This window comes from Aquarana catesbeiana, linkage group LG12 (genome assembly GCF_042186555.1).
Source record: "Aquarana catesbeiana isolate 2022-GZ linkage group LG12, ASM4218655v1, whole genome shotgun sequence".
Classification (NCBI taxonomy): Eukaryota; Metazoa; Chordata; class Amphibia; order Anura; family Ranidae; genus Aquarana; species Aquarana catesbeiana.
In genome coordinates, this window is record NC_133335.1 from 156,934,302 (window position 1) to 156,958,478 (window position 24,177).

The 24,177-nt window shown below is 41.8% G+C and overlaps 1 protein-coding gene across 3 annotated transcripts in view; it reads right to left on the minus strand.

The window, feature by feature from the left end:
* LOC141113182 (signal transducer and activator of transcription 5B) overlaps positions 1–24,177 on the minus strand; it is a 579,035-nt gene that overhangs the window by 144,890 nt on the left and 409,968 nt on the right. For all 3 annotated transcript variants that reach the window (XM_073606118.1, XM_073606117.1, XM_073606119.1), the window contains 3 exons: positions 15,663–15,799; positions 11,467–11,623; positions 1,476–1,565 (listed from right to left, as the gene is read on the minus strand). In XM_073606118.1, the coding sequence (XP_073462219.1) occupies positions 1,476–1,565; positions 11,467–11,623; positions 15,663–15,790 (375 nt within the window). In that variant the 5' untranslated portion in view covers positions 15,791–15,799. The remainder of the gene's footprint in view (positions 1–1,475; positions 1,566–11,466; positions 11,624–15,662; positions 15,800–24,177) is intronic.

Consider the following 24,177-nt stretch of genomic DNA (forward strand, 5'->3'; position numbering starts at 1 on the left):
CTTTCCAATGTAAAAAGCCTAAATTTAAAGATGAAGTCCTGGTATGGATATAATATACATACAGTAGTTACACTGGTTCAGCTTGGACTAACGTAATTATGAATATACTATATCTGACTGATGCCTTGGAACATGGAAATCGCTGAAGTAGACAGTGCTACACCAGTGATCTATTCCTGATATTACGCTGAGAACAGTTTTTGAAAATAGATGCTTTTGAGATTGGGTGCAGAGAGGTGGCATCTCAGTACTACACAAGATATTGGTTAGTTGGCCTGTTAGCATGGGAAAGAGACCTAGGTGAAGAAATATAGGAAGAGGATTGGGGGGCTTGGACCTCTCGCATCCAAAAAGGAATTAAAAAGGTGGCGCTGACTGAAGCTCGATATAAAGTTTACTCCATATGGTACTTAGTCCCAGAACGTCTCTTGAAAATGTACCCTGCAACCTTTTCCTCTTGTTTCTGTGGATGTGGTCAAGTGGGAAGGGCCCTGCACATATGGTGGCCTGCCCTAAGGATAGGTGATTCTGGATGCTAGTTCAATCCTTGATAAACTCAGTAACTATGGTATACAGCATATCACCAAAAATGCTTGGGTTGCCCTTTTAAAAACAAACTAGTTTTCCTAAGCAAACTCAAACACTGATCCATTTTATATTCTTAGCAAGTAATACAGTGATTGCCACGGCCTGGAAGAATGCTGCGGTTGATCTGTCTCTATTGAAGTGCAAATAAATGGATTATGCTTAATGAAAAAATAGTTAGTGTACTATGAGATAAACCAACCAACATTTGAAAAGTTTGGGAACCCCTGGCTCTCGTAACTACCATCTTGATAAAGGCAGACTGATTGGATAGATGGAAGCAGACCTCCGGATAGGTACTCCCTCACCTCTTCCTCTTTTATTTTGTACCCTATACTCCTCGCTTTTCTTAATAGCCCTTTCCCTTCCATATGCGGTCACTTTTAATTGCCCAGTACTTTGCTCATAATTACATACTATTGGACGGTTACACATGCTAACTTTCTGTGCTTACATAAACAGTTAAGTTCACTCCGCCTTCTTCTAAAGTGGACATATGTATGGGTATTATAATGTAGCTTGGTTATGATGTTACCTACTACATGTTAACACCCCCTCCTCGCCCTGTTTGAAGGGTAATTTGATATTTCAAACATACACTCTGCATTCTAGAATCAGCTTAAGTCCTTTAAGTGCTGTATCTTTATTTATTACATGTTGTTTGCAAATGTGTTAATGAGCACACTCTCAGGTACTATATACCCTTTTTTAATATGGAAACAGGAAATGTTCAATGCAAATGACAATATGTCAATGCAAATTAAAACTATACAGCAACAAGGCTTGCAAACCTATTGAAAGTATAATAATAAAAATACAAAATTAGGAATATACAAACACAATAGAATGTTTCCATGATTTAGAATAGGAGTACTAAAACAGAACCTTACATTTGTTGCTTCCCTTACTAGCCGCTGTTCATGGTATAAAATATGTCGGATGCATCGGACCAACTCCATGGGACAGCGTTCATATGTATTCTATGAAAGAGTAGAATCACAGAAATAGGTTAAGGATTTCACTAATCTGCAAAGGAACATTATATATTTGTGCAGAAATCAAAAACATTTTATAACAATTAATGAAAACATTAACATTTTAAAAATTACAATTATTCAAAATAATTCAACAAAATGTAAAACAACTGGATATACATCTAAAATAACACAGTAATTAAAGTGATATTAAACTTTTTTTTTTAAAAATACAAACATGTTATACCTACCTGCTTTGTGTGGTGGTTTTGCACAGAGCAGCCCCGATCGTCCTCTTCTCAGGTCCCCTGCCAGCACTCCTGGTCACTTCCTCCTACTGGGTGCCCTCAGAGTAAGCAGCTTGCAATAAGGGCAGCTGAGCAGGCTTGCTCCTGACCTGTGGCTCTGCGTGTCCACTCACACAAAGAGCAGGCAGCTCGGCCCCGCCCCCTCTCTCTCTCTTCATTGGCTGTGATTAACCGCAGTGGGAGCCAATGGCTCCCACTGCTGTCTTGGCCAATGAGCAGGGAGAATCCCCGAAGAGACGAGGCTCTCATGCACATCGCTAGATCGAGATGGTGCTCAGGTAAATATTAGGAAGGGCTGCTGCATAAAGGTTTTTTACCTTCATGCATAGAATGCATGAAGGTAAAAACATTCAGCCTTTACAAACACTTTAAGCAATAAAAACTATATACAAAGAGCTTAGCAGTGATGGCCAACACTTCCACAATAGCAGCACCTTTTCGTGTATCGTGTCAAGCTATGCAGCTCATTCAAAATAAATTATCTGTAACACCTCAGTGACCAAAATTGTTGGTCCTGCGGCAATTTTTGAAGTGTATTGTAATGTACACTGCAGAAGAAGTTGCAGCAGTTGTAAACCCCAGCATTGGTGTCAGTGGACACAATAATAACCTCCAGCATTGGTTCCAGTAGATGCAATAGTAACCCTCAACATTGGTGATAGTGGATGCAACAATCACCCCCAGCCCTGGTTTCAGAACTATTTACTCACCCTCCCCACTTACTCACCCTGATGGTGAATGACAGTAAAATGTATTACCCCCAGCATTGGCAGTCTTAGACACTGATATTTAACACCCTATCCCTCCTGCACTGAAGGTCAGTGCCAGTAAAAGTTAAAGAATATGTAAACCCAACATTACATATTCCTGATATGTTCCTGCTGTACCATGTACTCCTTTGTGTGAAATCCCTGGTGTTCCTGCCAGTACCTCTGCTTTCCTATTAAAACTGACCACGCTAATGCTAAGTACACACTGGAAGCCCAATGAGCTGAATGAAAACAAGTTTACAGATCACCGTACTAATGCACCCAATGTAAGTGCAAAGATCTCCCCACTGAGCGAACACACTGATCAGCGCTCGCAGCCATTTAGCGCAGAACAGATGCTGGTTTTCTAGCATGCTCGATTGACAGAAGCTGGTCATGGGACCGACTTCTGTCAGACGAGGAGCTGTACACATAGGCCAAAAGTCAGCCGATTCCTGCTGAACAAACCATTTTTTCAGGAGATTTTTGGCCCGCGTGTACCCAGCTAAAGCAGGAGAACACACTGTTGTCAGTTTTCTAGCTGTGCTGGAAACTCAGCCAGCTCTCCTCCAATGATCAGTCTTGTCCTGACACACCTCCATGCACAGCCTTTCACAGAGAAGATCAGTGTACTGCTGTTTCTCCTCCCTCAGCTCTTATGCAGCTGAGAACAGAGGGAATGTGATCACTTATTTAAAAAAAAAAAAAAAAGGATTTATAATGTTTTTTATATGTATACACAAATGTTTGCCTTTCATTTCTTGCTTTTGCCTTTCATTTCTATTTTAAACTGAATGAGTTATTTTACAAGGTGAGTGTATACATATATTGGTAGTCAATGGCAGTAAAAGTTAACCCCCACATTGTTTGTCAGTGGCAGAGAAAGTTAACCCCCCCTCATTGGGGGTAATCAGGTCCTGATCACTGACTGCTGCAACATGGTCTCTCTCTCTCTCCTCCTCTCTGAGGCTGGGACTACTTGTACTGTGGGTGGCAATAACAGTATTTATTTCAGTGCCAGGTGCTGTTTTTAGTTTTGAGTGGAGATGGATTAGAACACCTGTCGGTTTTTATTGCTGTCTGTGCCCCCATTAGGGAGATTCCCCCTCTCTATTTGTACACTAGTACTGCTGACCTGGGGGCGCCCCAGGGAATTACCTTAATTTGCAGGGATTTCCTCTCAATTCCTGTTTTGACTATGGGAAAGGAAGTGAAGGTAAATCTCCCCTATGAGACACAGATGGCAAAAAAACAAAAAACAAAACTGACAGGGTTATAACCTTCCTTTTCTCTATTGAAAATAAAAAGAAAAAAAAGGCTTTGCCTATAGTTCTGTTTTAAGGTGCTATACCTTATTTTTTTCACTTTAGAACAGAATGAAGAAGAGCCTTTAGATGGTTTGCCACATTTTTATAGCCATTTGTGGCCCTGTTGCTGGATTACTGATAACCCATAAGCAAGGTTTAATCTCTTCCATCACTATCCCAAACCGTATGATAAAAGGATATTGAATTTCTTATAGACTCCTCCTCTTCTTCTTTGTATTCCTAAAAATTTGAATATGACCAGCCCCTGTCTACAGTATGATCCCATTTGGGGTGGGCGGTAGCGGGATATCAAACTCCAGTTATTGTACCCTAAAGGTATTATTACTTCTTGTTATTCATTCCCCATTTTTTTTATTATCTGTTCTATGCAATATAGCAAGCAATACCAATTAATTGTATTCATTTATATTAAAATGTAATTTGTCAAAAATAATACAAATTTAAAAGTTAAAAAAAAGTCTTTGGTTGAATTTTACTTAAAATATGTAATACATGTGTTTTCTAAAATAAATGAAAATATTTTCAATAACTTCCCGACTGTAAACTATTATGTGTCAGTAAAAAAAATCTTAAAGACCCATCATTATAAAATGTAACCAGTTATGGACATTGGGTGTCAATACACGTCCAAAAAACTTTATCAAATTACAGAGGGTGTTTGTAGTATGCACTGCCCTTCTGTCCTGCTGCTGCTCCCCTCTGTACTGTATTTGTCAGCAATTCTCAACTCTGAAAATGTCAGCCAGGAATTGCTGTGTAAATGCAGCTATTTCAGCTGCTGCAGTCAAAAAACAGACCTTGGGACACATTGTATAATGTTTACTATTCAGATTGAAAATAGAGAGGTACAAAGTAAAGCCAAGCACACACTATCAGCTTTCTTTTTGTACAACCTAGTGGGCTGAACATACAAAAAAAGAGCTCGGGAGGAGATCCTGTACTAACAATCTGATGTTAGTACAGCGATCTCCCCGCTGACCTATTGTGTTCTGACAGGGGATGCCAATGGCTGAAAGCACTGATCGAATGCCGATCAGCAGACCTGTCTCGGTCATGCCCCTTTGACAAAAGCCGGACATCTGTCGGACCGGCTTGTTGTACATGTATATGTTGTACATGTTGTAATATGTTCACCGATTTATGTGGGACATTATTATATGTACACACATACAGTCAATATTAACTAGGCCAGAATTGAGTTGACAATGGTTGATTTGTCCAAGCCAACTCAATTTTAAGATAACAGCTGAAGACCCTTTGATGTGTTAGTCTTATGCAAGTCTACCTAGGGGTGTGAGGTATGGGCTGTTAACCTAATTGAACATTTCAAAGGGTACACTGTTTAAAGGACCATAGAAGAAGTATTTATTGATGGTAATTAGACTTAAGGGGGTAACAATGGGATCAAGGAGTGTTTTGGGTTGGCCTAGCGGAGGCTCCCTCCTGTGGGGCTAATATATATATAAGGGGGCTTGTTGATATGCAAGAATACAGATTAGGAATGTAGGTATTCCAAGGGCTCAAAAGGGTATTCAGGTGGTATCTGTTAATCTAATCTAATTACACATGTCTAAGGGGACTTGTTGATGTTGATATGCGGGAGTGCAAATTGGGGTGGTTCACGGCTGTTCACGGCTGGGGGTTGTTATCTGTCTGATAGACTAAAGCTTATCAAAGTCCTAAATTGAAATGGCCAATCAAATTGCTCAGCCATTCAGTGTCTACTGGATATAACACGGCATTCAGTCTATAGTTTTTAGGTGAGGCTTGTCTGTGTGTGAACACACAGACCTAAGAACATGGGACTTTGAATTATATACTCTGTCGGTTTTTTGTCATCTGTGGACTTTGGACTTTGTTCTGTGTTGGAAGTCAATAAAGTGCATCTCTCTGGAAGAATTGGGTTGCTGCGGAAGAGTACTTACATCATCATCATTATAATGCCTAAATATTAATTAACTAATTATACCACTATCCATCCGATATTATTAAATCACTACACGGCTGCCATACACATGGGCCGAATAATGAACGGCATCGGCCGGATACCCCCATTATTTGAGCCTGTGTGTATGGGGCTTAACACTGTTCTGCACATTCGTTTGCAGATCAAAGCGATGACCTTCCATCTGCATATGTCTGTTAAAGCAACCCAACAAGAAAAAAAAAGTTGGATTTTTTTTTTTTAATTTGTATTTATATAATCCCTTGTTAACCCTTAGTTTATCTCAATCAAGTAGAAACATTTAAAAAGCCTGTGTTTTGTTTATAAATATATTTCAAATGCATTGTACCAGATTCCTAATGTTATGCCGGCCATACACGGTTCGGATTTTGAAAGAATTTTCTTTCGAAAATCGTATCCAAGAATTTTCGTACGAATTTTGCACCATTAGTGGGCTGCAGCAACAGCCAATTTTCGTGCGGCAATCAAATTTGAGGAATCGGACATGTTGGAGATTTTTAAAAAAACAAACGATTTTTCTAATCAATGATGGGAGAATCGTGCGAGAAATGTAATAAGAAAAGAAAATTTACGGAGAGAAAAGAAGATTCCCGGCCACGAAAATTCTTTTCTGTAGCAACATGCGGTGAAATTGAAGGCTTGGTCGGCCGAATTTCGAAAATCAATGATGGCATCATCGAATCACAAAAAAAACAAAAATTCTGATTATGAAAAGAAAATTAATTTGAAATCGACCATGTATGGCCTGCTTAAGTTTTATTTTAATGACTACAAATTATAGAATAAAATGTATACTTTTTTATCCACAGTAACAATATTTTGTTTTAAATGCTGATCAAGTGCATGGTTTAGTTCAGTTACTTTTTATGCCTATGAATTGCATACAAAACAAATCGCTTTTTGCAATACAATGGGGTTGATTTACTAAGTGCAAAATCTGGTGTAGCTGTGTATGGTAGCCAATCAGCTTCTAACTTGAGCTTGTTCAATTAACTGCTTCAGCCCTGGACCATTTGGCTGGCCAAAGACCAGAGCACTTTTTGCGATTCGGCACTGCGTCGCTTTAACTGACAATTGCGCGGTTGTGCGACGTGGCTCCCAAACAAAATCTACGTCCTTTTTTCCCCCACAAATAGAGATTTCTTTTGGTGGCATTTGATCACCAATGCAATTTTTATTTTCTGCGCTATAAACAAAAAAAAAGAGCGATAATTTTGAAAAAAAACGCATTATTTTTTACTTTTTGCTATAATAAATATCCCAAAAAAATATATAAAAATTTTTTTTCCCTCCGTTTAGGCCGATACGTATTCTTCTACATATTTTTGGTAAAAAAAAAAAAAAAAAATCGCAATAAGCGTATATTGATTTGTTTGCACAAAAGTTAGAGCGTCTACAAAATAGGGGATAGTTTTATGGCATATTCATTTTTTTTCTACTAGTAATGGCAGCGATCAGCGATTTTTAACGTGACTGCGACATTATGGCGGACACGGACAATTTTGACACATTTTTGGGACCACTGGCATTAATACAGCGATCAGTGTGATTAAAAATGCACTGATTACTGTAAAAATGTCACTGGCAGTGAAGGGGTTAAATGTGTGTCTTGGGGAGTGTTCTAACTGAAGGGGGATGTGGACTGTGCAGGGATACTAACAGATCCTCTGTTCATACTCTGTATGAACAGAGGATCTGTCAGTTCTCCCCTCAGAGAACCGGAAACTGTGTGCTTACACACACAGATCCTGGTTCTCCATGTGCCCCGAGCGAGACCGCCGGGAACTCGCATCGGCTTGGGGGGGGGGGGGGGGGGCGAGCGTGCCTCCGGCGACGCACACACACCCCCTAGTGGCCACAGGGCGAATCGACGTTACATAACGTCGTTTCGCCCAGCCCTGCCATTCTGCCGCAGTACAACTGTGGCGGCTGGTCGGCATGTGGTTAAGCTTTGACAAAAAAAAATTGGAAGCTGATTGGTTTCTATGCAGAGCTGAACCAAAGTTTACACTCTCCAGTTTTAGAAAATCAACCCCAATATTATCAAAATAAAATACTTCAATGGATCATAGCAAACATGATGTAAAAACAGGAACAACCTCCAGATGTCACTTTAGCTCTTCCACATCGATTTCCAAAATGTTCATCCATGCCATGAATCCTCCAAAGAGTATTAAAGGGAAAACCACAACCAGTGTGTATTTTGCATACTTACATAAAGCAGAGCTCCATGCTCCTTAAGAAGAAATTAAAAGTCAGCAGCTACAAATAATGTAGCTGCTGACTTTTAATATTAGGACACTTACCTCTCCACAAATCCAGTGCATCTTCACCCCAGCTGATGTATAAATCGGCTCTCAAGTGCTGCCACAACCATTTCTTGTAAGGGAAACAAGCAGTGAAGCCTTGCGGCCTCACAGCTGGCTCCCTACTGCGCATGCACGCTGCGCTGTTTGAATAGGCAGGCGGCGGGGGAAGGAGGGGGCTGAACTCCCAGGTCACTTTGCTGCAGCAAAGTCAGCTGGAAGTGGGAGTGGCTGTGGAGAGGGGGGAGTCAGAAAAGCAGAGCTTCCCCTTTTGGGAGGAGCTCCACTTTAAAAAGGGGTTGTAAAGGATTTTTGTTCTTTTTTTTTAATAACAAACACGTAATACTTACCTCCTCTGTGGAAGGGTTTTGCACAGAGTGGCCCCGATCCTCCTTTTCTGGGGTCCCCTTGGGCGCTCCTGGCTCTTCCTCATCTCGAGTGCCCCCATGGAGAGCGGCTTTCCAAGGGGGCACCCGTGCGGACGTCCATTGACACAGACAGCAGGACTCGGCCCCGCCCCCATGTTACTAGATTTGATTGACAGTAGCGGGACCTGAGACAGCGGCTGAAGCCGCTGTGCTCGTCCCCGTTGTTAGAACGATCAGGTTCAGGTAAATAAAAGGAAGGCTCAGGGGGGGTGGGGAAGGTTTTTCACCTTAATGCATAGAAACGCAACCCCTTTAAGGAAAATTATGCTTATATGTGCAAACCAATTACCAGCAAAGATGTAAAAGTGCAGACCCCCCCTCGTTACTCCAAATCACCACCCTGCACAAATCTGTGTACAAAATGGACTTTCATCAGAACTTGTGACACTTTATAGGGACATACAAATTTTGCTAGATTGGATACAGCAATATGAAGAAGGAGACTGCCTTTTATTCTTTTCTCCCTCTATTGAGATATGGATGTTTTGGCCAGCAGGGGGAGAGCTGAAGCCTAGCAATCCCATAGACTTCTAAGCACAACACTCACAATCCTGGGAGTTGTAGTTTGAGACAGCAGCCATATAATGGGATGAATTATAGGGCTTAACAATTTTGGGGGATTTATTATTTCTCCAGTGCTGGTTTTTCCTATCGATCCCCAAATGAAAGCCCAAAAGTATTTATGTATTACCTTGTTTTCTTAAAGTGCTACCTTGTTATCTTAAAGTGGTTGTAAACCTTAGACATGAAAAATAAACAAAGCATATCCCTCTACAGTGTGTATTTGCCTCAATCCAAAGCACATTTTACTAAAACGGAAGAGTGCAAAATCTGGTGCAGCTCTGCATTGAAACCAATCAGCTTCCATGTTTTTTTTGTTTTCAAAGCTTAATTGAACAAGCTGAAGTTAGAAGCAAATTGGCTACCATGCACAGCTGCACCAGATTTTGCACGCTCCAGTTTTAGTAAATCAACTATATAGTGTTATTTCTCTGATTTATCTTCCTGATGCTGTCAGTCACTCCTAAGGTCCCAGTCACACATTGCGTAGCGGAAATGCACGTGCTTCATGTGTTTTTGCATGTTGTGCATTGGGCAGCTCATTTATTAATGCCCCGTTTATATCATCTTCACCTCAATTGGCTGCCCTACGCGTTTGCCGCCCTATGCGACAAGGTTCGCACATTTCTGCTGCGCAGCAATCAAGGTAAAAATGTTTGGAGCGCAATTAAGAATGAACAGCACCCAAACACGTGCCTTACATTTTGCCGTGATTTCGGCATGATTTGGAATCATAAGCAGAATTGCACCGATTCTGCCCATGATTCCAAATCGCTAGATGTGAATGGGGCCTTATGGGCTGCCCTACATGTGACAAACATGCCAAAGAAGCTCCAGAACCTTTTCAGATGTAGAGTGTGGTGGATTTGTAGTGCATTTGTCATGCGGCAAAATGTATGTCTGCTAATTGCGTTTGGGGGCAAGCACGATATGCGTTTGTAGCGTGTTTCTAAAACGCACGTTTCCTGTGTGCTTTGTTGCCTGTTCTAGAACACTAATGCCGCCCTGTACACACGATCGAACATTGATCGGACATTCCGACAACAAAATTCATGGATTTTTTCCGATGGACGTTGGCTCAAACTTGTTTTGCATACACACGGTCGCACAAAATTGTCGGAAAATCCGATCGTTCTGAACGCGGTGGCGTAAAACACATACGTCGGGACTATAAACAGGGCAGTAGCCAATAGCTTTCGTCTCAATTTATTCTGAGCACGCGTGGCACTTTGTGTGTCAGAATTGTCCACACACGGTCGGAATTTCCGACAACAAGCTCTGAATGCACATATTCCGTCGGAAAGTCCGACTGTGTGTACAGGGCATTAGTGTGATAGCAGCCTAATAGCTTATGCCAACATTACAGACTCCCCGGTGACAGCTCTGCCCCCCTCCAGCATACATCAGGTGACTGACAGCCATATGTTTAATTCTCTATGATTCTGTGTAAAGGGGGGTGTGTTCCTTCCCTCCACTTAGGGCCCTTTCACACTGGGGTGGTTTGCAGGCGCTATTGCGTTAATAATAGCGCCTGCAAACCGACCCGAAACAGCCGCTGCTGTCTCTCCAGTGTGAAAGCCCTGAGGGCTTTCACACTGGTGCGGTGCGCTAGCAGTACGGTAAAAAAAGTCCTGCAAGCAGCATCTTCGGAGCGGTGAAGGAGCGGAGTGTATACCGTTCCTGCCCATTGAAATCAATGGGACAGCGTGGCTATACCGCCGGCAAAATGCCTCTGCAGAGGCGCTTTGCAGTGGTTTTTAACCCTTTCTCGGCCGCTAGCGGGGGTAAAACCGCCCCGTTAGCGGCCGAATACTGACGGTAAAGCGCTGCTTACAATAGCGGCGTTTTACCGCTGACACCGCCCCTGCCCCAGTGTGAAAGGGCCCTTAGATTACACTGAGCTCTGTGCTCTAGCCTCCAGCTGTGCAGAATGTGACATCAAATCCACACCCCTTGCCTTCTACTGCTCAGAAATAGCATTTGATCTGTGTGGTTTAGCAGACGGTAAAGGAAAGAGGGCTACAGGTACAGCTTATGTAGGAGAATATGTTTCACCTGTGTATCACTTCAATAATGACAATGTTGTTGGAGAATAAACAGGCCCATAGCAGAATTGTAGAAATGTGCTACTCCATACAGGTGTACAAGTATGAGAGCTGAAGTGGTTAATCAGCCAAGTGACACTTGCCTTCTAAACAAATGTCTACATGATACATTTTAGAATGAAATCAAACACTTATCCAAACATTTACAGAACCCACCTTAAACTGTGTGGCATAGTGGCCAAGTTTAATCTTCAATAAGAACCCATCTTCACCAACTTGGTGCTCTGCCTTTTTCTGCAGTTCCTGCACCAGGCCTTCTAGCAGCTGTGTGGCTTTCATGCTGTCCTGGGGGTTCTCTGGATCCACAGAGTCCCTGGTAATCACCACATTACATTTGTTAAAGGAAAGCCATCATTATTTTGTTGATTTTTTTTTATTTTTATTTTTTTAGGTACACAAGAATTAACCACTTGCTGACCAACATACTTTTATAAACATCCTGTCAGCACGGGTTATTAAAAGATCATGGCTGAAGTTAGCTTGGTTAGCTACTTTGAAAGGCAAGGGAGACATTAGGGGGCTAATAGACTCATGATGTATCGATAAAGAGTATAAAGGGGCTTGTTAGTACCCATGTGATAGTAATAAAGGTAAATTAAATAAATACATTTAAATAAAATACAAAAAATTTAAATTAAAAGCACCCCCATGCCCCTGCAAATGCATGTGAAGGTCCAGCACAAGATGTATACAGCGATTGCACCACTCATATGAGATATCATTGTGAATGAGCGCAATCATTTTAGGGCCATACTTTGCAATTTATTGTAAACAGATAGCCAGTAAAAGGCTTATAAAGCGTCAGCTATGGACACTTTTAGTTACTGTAGTTTGAGGATATTTCATGGGCATGAGCAATTTTAAATCTTGACATGTTTGGTATCTGTTTAGTCAAAGCAACTTCATTTTTTATATTTTACCTAAAATTTATTGCAGTGTATTTTTTCATAAAAATTTGCATTTGATATTGATATTGCGCAAATATTGTGTGACATAAAAAATTGAAACAGCCACCATTTTATTTTCCATTTATATTCTTTAGTTAAAAAAATTGTACATGACTTTTTTTAGCATTATAAGCATTCTCAGCTTCTTAATAAGAAAGCCCAGCATTTGCATGTGTATTTTTTAATTTTTTTTACCTGAAAGATTGTCCCCCTCTAAAAGACAGGAAGAAGCATACAGTATTTTCCACCCCCGAGTTATTCAGCTAGGTGTGTAATCTGATCTCTTGGTATTCAAGTCTCACATAACAGCAGCAAGTCAGCCTTGTAAAAACCTGTAGTAATAACCTTCCACATTGCCCCCTGCTGGCTAGAAGTGGTATATATAATATGTACTCTATATATACACAATATTTCATAATTATGTGACAATAACAAAATTCAAAAGTGGTATGCTTTTAGTTCTTCTTTTATATCACAGTCAATACAGCAGATATAAAAGGGAAACAGTGCACATTTCTTCTAAACAAAAATAAATGTAATTCTGTTTGAAATAAAATGTTAATTTCCAAATTGTATTCTTTTTCCAGGTTAATTAAATAGAGCAGGAAAATGGTAACATAAGGAAACCTGGTGCAGTATTCCACTCTTAACATTTTATTAAACTAGACCACAGCCTGTGTGGCATGTTCACAAAGCCAGACCTATCAATGTGGACTTCATGAGAGACTGTATGTACATTTCTATAGATAACAGAAAACATGAAAAACCTTCTCCAGCTCATATTTTTTTTTTTTCAAACAGGATGTAGAAGGGTTAGAACCTCTGTTGGGTTTTGTTGCTCTGTCCCTATCGAGGAGATCCTTCCCATTTCCTGTGTGGACTTCAGTACAGAAGGAAGTGACAGACAGCTACAAAAGACTAGAGTTACAGTCAGGTCCATAAATATTGGGACATCTACACAATTCTAATCTTTTTGGCTCTATACACCACCACAATGGATTTGAAATGAAACGAACAAGATGTGCTTTAACTGCAGACTTTCAGCTTTAATTTGAGGGTATTTATATCCAAATCAGGTGAATGGTGTAGGAATTACAACAGTTTGTATATGTGCTCCCCACTTTTTAAGGGACCAAAAGTAATGGGACAGATTAACAATCATCCATCAAACTTTCACTTTTTAATACTTGGTTGCAAAATCTTTGCAGTTAATTACAGTCTGAAGTCTGGAACGCATAGACATCACCAGACGCTGGGTTTCATCCCTGGTGATGCTCTGCCAGGCCTCTACTGCAACTGTCTTCAGTTCCTGTTTATTCTTGGGGCATTTTCCCTTCAGTTTTGTCTTCAGCAAGTGAAATGCATGTTCAATTGGATTCAGGTCAGGCGATTGACTTGGCCATTGCATAACATTCCACTTCTTTCCCTTAAACTCTTTGGTTGCTTTCGCAGTATGCTTCGGGTCATTGTCCATCTGCACTGTGAAGCGCCGTCCAATGAGTTCTGAAGCATTTTGCTGAATATGAGCAGATAATATTGCCCGAAACACTTCAGAATTCATTCTGCTGCTTTTGTCAGCAGTCACATCATCAATAAATTCAAGAGAACCAGTTCCATTGGCAGCCATACATGCTCACGCCATGACACTTCCACCACCATGCTTCACTGATGAGGTGGTATGCTTTGGATCATGAGCAGTTCCTTTCCTTCTCCATACCCTTCTCTTCCATCACTCTGGTACAAGTTGATCTTGGTCTTATCTGTCCATAGGATGTTGTACCAGAAATGTGAAGGCTTTTTTAGTTTGGCAAACTCTAATCTGGCCTTCCTGTTTTTGAGGCTCACCAATGGTTTACATCTTGTGGTGAACCCTCTGTATTCACTCTGGTGAAGTCTTCTCTTGACTGTTGACTTACACCTACTTCCTGGAGAGTGTTCTTTATCTGGCCAACTGTTCTGAAGGGTGTTTTCTTCACCAGGGAAAAAATTCTTTGGTCATCCACCACAGTTGTTTTCTGTGGTCTTCTGGGTCTTTTGGTGTTGCTGAGCTCACAGGTGCATTCTTTCTTTTTGAGGATGTTCCAAACAGTTGATTTGGCCACACCTAATGTTTTTGCTATCTCTCTGATGGGTTTGTTTTGTTTTTTCAGCCTAATGATGGCTTGCTTCACAGATAGTGACAGCTCTTTGGATCCCATATTGAGAGTTGACAGCAACAGATTCCAAATGCAAATAGCACACTTCAAATGAACTCTGGACCTTTTATCTGCTCCTTGTAAATGAGATAATGAGGGAATAACACACACCTGGCCATGGAACAGCTGAGCAGCCAATTGTCCCATTACTTTTGGTCCCTTATAAAGTGGGAGGCACATATACAAACTGTTGTAATTTCTACACCGTTCACCTGGCCATGGAACAGCTGAGCAGCCAATTGTCCCATTACTTTTGGTCCCTTATAAAGTGGGAGGCACATATACAAACTGTTGTAATTTCTACACCGTTCACCTGATTTGGATGTAAATACACTCAAATTAAAGCTGAAAGTCTGCAGTTAAAGCACATCTTGTTCGTTTCTTTTCAATTCCATTGTGGTGGTGTATAGAGCCAAAAAGATTAGCATTGTGTCAATGTCCCAATATTTATGGACCTGACGGTAGAAGAGTGAGAACCACAGTTAGGTTTTATTACGGGGGGGGGGGGGGGGGGGGAGGGAGGGGTGGATGGAATATCTTCCCAAAGGGAAAACAAATAGCAATACAAATCTGACAGAGGGACCAATCCCTTTCACACGTTCAATACTAAAATACTAAAAGAAAAATGCTTATGCCTGGAGTTAAGCCTCGGACACACGATCAGATTGTTGTCTGTTGACAGACTGTTGGCCTAAAATCTGACCATTAGTACGCTCCTTCTGACAATTGTTGTCCAACTTTGGGCCAACACATGTTGGATGGCAGGCTAGTAAATTTTCGGTGGACAATGGTCTGTTGTCAGATTTTCATATCGTTAGTACACAAATCCGTCACACAAAAGTTGAAAAAACACGCATGCTCGGAATCAATGCTCACCAAACACGAAATTAGCAGAAGGAGCCCAAAGGGTGGCGCTCAAGAGCTGAAATTCCTCGTAGTACGTCATCACTACGTTCGTGTTTGTTGGCCGACAATTGTGTACCGTTAGTATGCAAGACAAATTCCTGGCACACGCCCTTTGGACAAAAATCAGAAGCTCGGTTGGCCAACAATCAGATCGTGTGTACGAGCCTTTAGGCTTTCATTTTGAATATGTGAACTTGCTGTATTTAATTTCATGATTAGTGGGTAATTGACAGGAAGACTGTTCAATGATAAAGTAAGCATTATTTATATGTTACTAGCAATCAGCAGGACACTATATACATACCATGATTGTGCCTCTATCCACTGTGACAGGTAATGTCGCACTTCTATAGGAAAATGCTGCCCATAAAGCGCCTGCATTTGACGTAGGGCATCCCCTTGCAACTGCTGTGCCTGGATCCACACTGCCATAGTGAAAACCTGTAGGAGATGAAAGAAAAACACATCATCCATCTAATGCCATTAAAGGAGAAGTGTGGCATTCTAAAAAAAACCCCCAAAGCATACATGTACACCTTCATGCTGCAGCATTGATTTCCCCCTACCTGCTCTAAGCTCAAGACTTGAGTAATCACATGACAATCATTCTCAGCTCTCCACCGCTCAGAGCAGAGAGTGGTGGCCGTCAGTCACCGCTCTCTGCTCTTCCCCTTCAGCGTTCACTGGAGTGCCAGGCTGGCTCTGGCTTTTAGCGGCACGCTAAAAGGCTGAGCCAGCTGCCAATCAAGCATCTGGGTGGATCCTGACAATATGGTATTCTATTTGATATTCTATGGAATTTCAATAATATTCCGGGTCACAGTAGGGCATAAGTGCACTTGACTGCCAGAAGAGAAATACAACCAAAAAAAACTTTCCACATACTTTTTCTTTATGCCAAAGCCTCCAAGAACAAATATGACATTTGTCTGTGATCCCAAATAGATATATTCAGATTAAGGGCTGGTTCACACTGCTGCGGTGCGGGAACGCTGCAAATCTACTGCAGGTTTCCGCATCGCATGTCTCCCGGCGGCAGTTCACACTGCCCTATGCGAACTGCTGGGAGTGTCAGGTAAAAGTAATGACACCCCCAAATCAGTTCGCATATCGCAGTGCGATCAGTAAACGCGGACAGGAATCGGATTTCATGGTGTGAACACCCATGCGATCCGAGATTCTGCTGCGGACCAAAAAAAGGGTCCTGTACGAGGTTGGTCCGAATGCGATGCAAATATAGCCGTTCTACCTGTATGGCTGAAATCGCATTGCACAGAGATCGGATGTGATTTGCACTGCAGTGCGGTGCGAATCACATCCAATCTCAGACATCGCAGCAGTGGGAACCTAGCCTAAACCCCAACAGAATGGATGGTATCAGATGTGGAGGACACAAAATGTGATTATGGTCTGTCTATTCCAAGCAACAGCTGCTTTACAGAAAGCATTTGTTACATTTTGCAAAAAATTACATGAGTTTTATGTACAGTGAAAAAGTAAGTACCACGCAAACAGAAAATGTGATATACTTAAAGCACAGGAAAACTTTGCCTTTTTGATCATGAATTCAACAAATAATGGATAAAATAAGGCTACAGTCACACCTGCGCACAATACGGATTACATTCAAAAACCCCAATCACTCATGCAGCAATTACCTGTGAGTTATGGGCCCTGGGCGCACACAGTCTAAGGCTGGGTTTACAATAATGCGGCACGACACTCATCCTACTTTGGATCCGACTTTGCCCTGCGATCCCAGCCAATACCAGGCACTGTTTTTGGTATGAATCTTAAGGGGGAACTCCACGCCAAATTTTAAATAAAAAAACGGCATGGGTTCCCCCTCCAAGAGCATACCAGGCCCTTCGGTCTAATATGCATTTTAAGGGAAACCCCCTACGCCGAAAAGACGGCATGGGGGTCCCGCCAAAACCTATACCAGACCCTAATCTGTGCACGGAGCCCGGCTGGTCAGGAAAGGGGGTGGGGACGAGCGAGCGCCCCCTCCTGAACCGTACCAGGCCGCATGCCCTCAACATAAGGGGGTTTGTGCTTTGGGGCAGGGGGGCGCTCTGCGGTCCCCCCCACCCCAAAGCACCTTGTCCCCATGTTACAGACAAGGGCCTCTTCCCGACAACCCTGGCCGTTGGTTGTCGGGGTCTGCGGGCAGGGGGCTTATCGCAATCCTGAAGCCCCCTTTAATAAGGGGGCCCCCAGATCCCGGCTCCCCCACCCTATATGAATGAATATGGGGTACATCGTACCCCTACCCATTCACCTGGGGGAAAACAAGTGTCAATAAAAAAAACACACTAGACCAGTTTTTAAAGTAATTCATTAGGCAGCTCTGGGGGTCTCTTCCGACTCCGCTCTCTCCGGCCTCTTCTCCCGCTCTCCGGTATATTCGGCCGGGATCATCCGCTATCTTCTGCTCTTTTGCTAGCGTTGGCCTGGTCTTCTTCGTCGTCTTCTTCCCTCCGGTCTTCTTCCGATGTTGACACGACGCTCTCTCCCACTGTAATGCCGTGTGCGCGGTGCGCAATGACTTATATAGGCACGGGGTGATGTCATCCAGTGACTCCGCCTCTTATGACGTCACCGTCCCATCATGAAGAGGATGAGCCCGGCAGAAGATACCGGAGAGCAGGAGAAGAGGCCAGAGAGAGTGGAGAAGTCGGAGGGGACCCCTGGAGTTGCCTAATAAATTACTTTAAAAACCGGCCTAGTATGTTTTTTTTATTGACACTTTTTTCCCCCAGGTGAATGGGTAGGGGTACGATGTACTCCATACTCATTCACATAGGGCGGGGGGCCGGGATCTGGGGGACCCCTTATTAAAGGGGGCTCCCTTGTCCTCATCAACATGGGGACAAGGTGCTTTGGGGTGGGGGCCGCAGGGCGCCCCCCTGCCCAAAAGCACGCACCCCTTCATGTTGAGGGCATGCGGCCTGGTACGGTTCGGGGGGGGGGGTGCTCACTCGTCCCCACCTCCTTTCCTGACCGGCCGGGCTGCATGCTCGGCTAAAGGTCTGGTATGGATTTTGAGGGGACCCCCACGCCACTTTTTCGGTGTAGGGGGTTCCCCTTCAAATCTATATCAGACCGAAGGGCCTGGTATGCTCTTGGAGGAGGAACCCATGCCGTTTTTTTATTTAAAATTTGGCGCGGAGTTCCCCCTCAAGATCATCAGAGCGCAAGTCGCATGCCAAAGTCGGATCATGCAAGACGGCGATCCGACTTTAATGATAGTCAATGGGCTGAAGTAGGATCAAAGTTGGACCAAAGTAGTACAGGGAGCATTTTCAAAGTCGGACCGACTTGTGTTGGACCAGTTAAGATGGCTCCCATAGGGAAACATTGATTTTCACACGTCATTTGACATGAGCTCCCAAAGTCGGAGCGTTTGTCGCACCAGTGTAAACCTGGTCTAATCGCTGGGATTCTCGATGTAATCAGTGTCAGGCTCATTCGCAGGTGTGAACGTAGCCTAATGGTGTACACTGTTGGTCTCAGAAGCTCGTATTGCCCCCTTTGCAAGAAACAGCTTCTTGTAGCTGTATTGCATAGTTACACACTATTCTCTGACACTGAAGTTGATTTACTACAAGGAAATAGGCAGTTAAGTTTGGAAGGGAAGTTGCACTTTGCAAGGAATTTTTCCCCAAAATTTAATAAATAAGGTGAAGCTATGCTAACTTTTAGTCACGTGCAAACAAAAAATTCTGTTTTTTTTTTTTCTTCATACATGTGATTGGGTATTTCTTGCAAAGTGGTACTTCATCACAGAGCTCTTGGGCAACTTCCCTTGCATAATGCAGCCCATTTGCCTTTAGTAAATTAACTTCTTAGACTTCAGTGAAATGTTTTACCACTGCTCCATGCCAAATTCCTTCAGTTACAAGATGTTTTTTTTTACTACCTGTATAAACAACCCCAATGCAATGTGGCCGGTTTCTCCATTATTATTATTTTTAGCCATTTCTTGGCGTATTGCTTTTGTCCTTCAAATCATTATGTCGAAACAACCATTACTGGTTTAGCTTAAACTTTCTCATTAAAGAGGAACTGCAGTCTGCTCACATAATTTGTAATAAAAACATCTTTGCCATTCTGAAGCTATCCTCCAACCACTTTGCATAATATATATATATATATATATATATATATATATATATATATATATATATATATATATATATATATATATTTATTATACTGTGATTCTGTACTTGCAAAATATGCTGCAGAAAGACCCCTCCACTGAGTCTGGCTGAAGCCATTTTATCTGCGGGCAGCTGAAGCTGCCGCCTGTTCACTTCCTGGATTTAGACAGACACACAGAGGCACACCTCCAGCTCTGCAGCTCTCATTGGTCCTCTTATGATTCATCTCCCTCCCCTGCTGCCAAACTCTCACGAGAGTGAGAGAAAAATCTGTGCATGATGTCATCAGCCTAGGCTTTTTACCAGCCAAGAAACAGGAAGTGGGCTGCATTAGGTCTTTACTGGCAGAAAAAAAAAAAAAACTACCCAAAGTTAAAACCACAAGGGCAGAAGATTTAATAGATGGAAAAATGAAAAAATTACTGAAGTTCTGCTTTAAGCACACTTTGATATGATGTAGAATTCATAGTTGACAAAGATTTCAAGCTCTCCATACCCTGAAGCAGCAAAGCAACCCCAATCGTAACATTTCCAGCACCATGCTTCATAGTTGATATGAGGTATATCTCCTGAAATGCTGTTTGGTTTGTTCCACACATTTGTCTACTACTATTGTGGTCATAAAACTTTACCTTTGATTCATCAGTCCACAGCACATTGTTCCAAAAGGTCTTTGCTCTCAAAAACAACATTAGAGCATTACTACATTTCGTCATAAAACATAGGCAAAGACCGTTTTCTTGGCGCACGTCTTATGCAGGTTAAATTGGTGCAATCTCTTTGGTGTGTGTGCTTTGACAGTAACTGTTGCAAGATTTACCTGCTGCAAGAGATCAATGCAATTAAATTTTGGGGTTGTTGGAGACTACTTTTAGCATCAGCCAGCTCCTGGGCTGCATTTACTGGATTAGCCAGTCCTGATTAAAATTAGCCATCATTTGAAATAAAAATCACTTATGGATATTTTTCTTACATTGTTTCTTATTAATTTCAGTTTCTAGATACATTTCAAATAATTTGCCAATCTTTTTAAACTAATTTCAGACATCTAGGCATCCACTGAGAATGAATACACTACGTCAGTGTTGTGTCATTTATTCAAATATGTTGAAAAAGTCAAACAAACATTTTTATGGTGTGTGTGATTACTTTTTCATAAGACTGTATGTGGGCAATACACACAAAGCATGATGTCTGCATATTTTATGCAACTATGAACAAAAGGATTTCCATGCTGCAAAATGTTGGCTGAGATATTATCAGAAACAAGCATGCAGTATAACACAACACAAATACATTGCAATAAAGGGCAAGGTCAACAAAACCATCAAGGAAGAAAACAGCATTGTACATACCTGTTAATTGCCCTGTTTGTGAAAACTTCACTCTATAGCAGAGCTCCAGGCACTACCTTGAATCCACACCTTCTGTGAGTGTTAAACAGCATGTCCCCATCTGTGGTTTCTTCTGATGACCCCTATGTCACTATTGTGTCCTGCTTTTTCTAAGGGTCAGCAGAAGGAACCACAGCGACTTGCAGGGTGACTAGCTATTCCACCAACCCAAGGAATCGATTTGGAAGAGTATCAAAAGCTTTACTACAGAGTGAAGTTGATCAAATGGGCTGACAGACTGGTATGTATGAAGCATTTTTCTTGTTGACCCTATGACAAGGTCACTCTAAAGGAAGACTGTGCTACAGAACTATAGAGGCTGCCATTGCTGACTTCTCGATTTGAAAATAGCAATTCTCTTACTACTAGTTCCTTGGCTAAAAATGCCACTTTTGACATTAACCTGGCCTTCCTGATTTGCATACTTGTCTGAATTGTTAAATTCAAATGGTTTTCCTTTAAGACACAAAATTAATTTTCAAGCACGTGGTGTGAACAGACCTCAGTGACAACATCTGTAAGCTTCATAATAGCAACTAAAACACAGCTACAACACATACAGTATGTGCAAACTGGTTTACGTGTCAAAAGATCTGCAATTGTGTCAAGCCAAACCTGTAATAGTTTTACCCTGCCAGACAGCATAGTCTGGTTGTGGGCCATAAAGTGAAACTCCTAAAAGGAGTTGGTTCCATTTTAACATTCATTCCCCAAGCATAATTGTTTTTATCTGCTCTTTTTTTTTTTTTCTTCCTTTAGCCCTGCCACTATTTTGGCCTAAGCCAGAAGGATGAGTACTTGTTCCTGCAGCCTCCTGGGACACTTAACATCCCATCTCCGATGAGGCTGTATAAATCAGGCACGCAGATTGGAAGGCTAATGGGCAAGTCCAGCACATCATCAGTAGCTGGCTGACTGTACCCGAAACAGATAGGCAGCTAAAGAGGACCAAGATGGCAGCATAGCCCTGGTGCTTATCACCTGAGCAGACAATCACAGCGCACAAAGCACTGCAAGTAATCACTGGCTGTGCAGAGAGCTGTGAAAAGCTGCAGCCACTGGTGACCTGTCATTATAGTGAATGGGGCCGGCGGCTGTACCAAACTGCTCAGAGATGCAGCAGGAATCAGAAGATACCTGCCGCTATAATTCACACTAGCCTAAATCGCCAGTATAAATGTGGCCTTCCTCTTTCTGCTGTGTGGAATGAAGCGAATAACGATAAGCTTAAAAGTCTCTATACAAACAACCAGTAGTAGTTTGTAAACTATTTGAGGGGATGCTAAGGGACCATATCCAAGAATTTGCTGATGAAAACCGTATATTAGCAGTAATCGGCACAGGTTTACGAAAGGTTGCTCTTGCCAAACCAACCTATTAACCTTCTACGAGGAAGTGGGCTGCCATCTGGATAATGGTGGGCCGGTGGATGTGGTGTATCTGAATTTTACAAAAAGCATTTTTTTTAGTCCCCCACAAATGCTTAATCTACAATCTGAGATCTGTGGGCATGGATCATAGGGTAGGTGCCTGGATAAAAAACTGGCTACAGGGGTCCAAAGGGTTGTGATAAATAATGTATACTCAGAATGGTCTAGAGTGGTTAGTAGGGTACCCCAAGGCTCTGCCCTGGGACCAATTCTGTAATTTATTTATAAATGATATAGAGGACGGGATAAATAGCTTGATCTCGGTGTTTGCTGACAACACAAAAATATGCAGGGCAAGAACACAGCAGGATATAGAAACTTTACAAGAGGACCTGAATAAATTATTGGAATGGGTTACTGCATGGCAAATTAAATTTAACATTGGTAAATGTAAGGTAATGCACTTGGGGTTAAAAATATAAACGCAAGTTACTCTTTAGGGGGAGAGCCCCTAGGGGCTTCCAGGAAGGAGAAGGATCTAGTAGAAGACAGATTGAGAAATAGCATGCAGTGTCAAGCAACAGCTACCAAAGCCAGCAGAACATTAGCATGCATTAAAAAAAGGAATTTACTCCAGAGATAAAACGATTATTCTGTCACTTTATAAAAATATGGTTCAGCTGCATCTGGAGTTTTCTGTCCAGTTCTGGTCACCAAACCTCAGAAATGATGTGCTGGAGAGAGTCCAGAGAAGGGCAACTAAATTAATATGGGGGCTGGAGGACCTCAATTATGAGGAATGACTACAAGCGCTAAATTTGTTCTCCCTGGAGAAGAGACGCTTGAGAGGAGATTTGACAGCGATATACAAATATCTCAACGGTGATCAAAGCGCAAGTATGAAACTTTTCAGACCCAGGGAGTATAAGAGGACACAGGGCCACATGACGAGACTGTAAGAGAAGCGGCTTAAAATTAAGATGCGTAGGGGGTTTTTCACTGTCAGGGAGGTAGAAATGTGGAACTCTCTTCCACAATTAGTGGTGGTGGCAGAAAGCTTGGATAGTTTTAAAAGACTCTTGGATGTGCATGTGAGCGAAAACAATATAAGGGGATATGGGAAATGATTTTCTACACATACACCCAAACAGGTTGAACTATGTAACCAGCGGAAATACAGTATACAACGAACTTTGGGGGTGAAAAAAAAAATCCTTCATGAAGACTAAAATATAAATCCCTAAATGAATAATGGAAAAATTCAATATGACATCATTCAAAACTTACATCAATGGTCATAATGCACGTGAATGTGTAAATATCAAAAGGTATGAAATAGATTTAAACAAATAAAGGTAATAAATGTACATACAGTATGAACATATATGTGTACATACATTTGATAATCTCATTTAGAACTAATTGAACTAAAAAAAAAGCACCACCTGAATAAACTGAAGAAACCAGTAACTGACCAGATGTCCAGTGTGGGGGCCCCTTTATTATTTTCAATGAACAGCTTGGTCACAAGCAAAAGTAAAAGAACAGAATAAAAACACCTCTAAAGGAAAAAGAACAGTAAAACATATCCTAGAGGTGACAACATTCTTATATAAGTAAAGCACTATAAAATGTAATTATGTGCTGTAGGCAATTTTGCTACAAATCTGTAGATGATCTACAAATCACACCTTTTAATGTAGTGGTAAAAATGGTACAGATAAGTAAACGTAGTCAAAACATAAGCCAGGATCGGAAGCCAATGCGGGTAGTCAGACAAGCCAGTAATCAGGAAACCAGAGATCACCATATTCGGAGGCAGAAGAACAGGGTCAGGAACCAGAAAGGATGTCAGCCGGGCAAAGTCTTTCACAGGAACACAGCAGAAA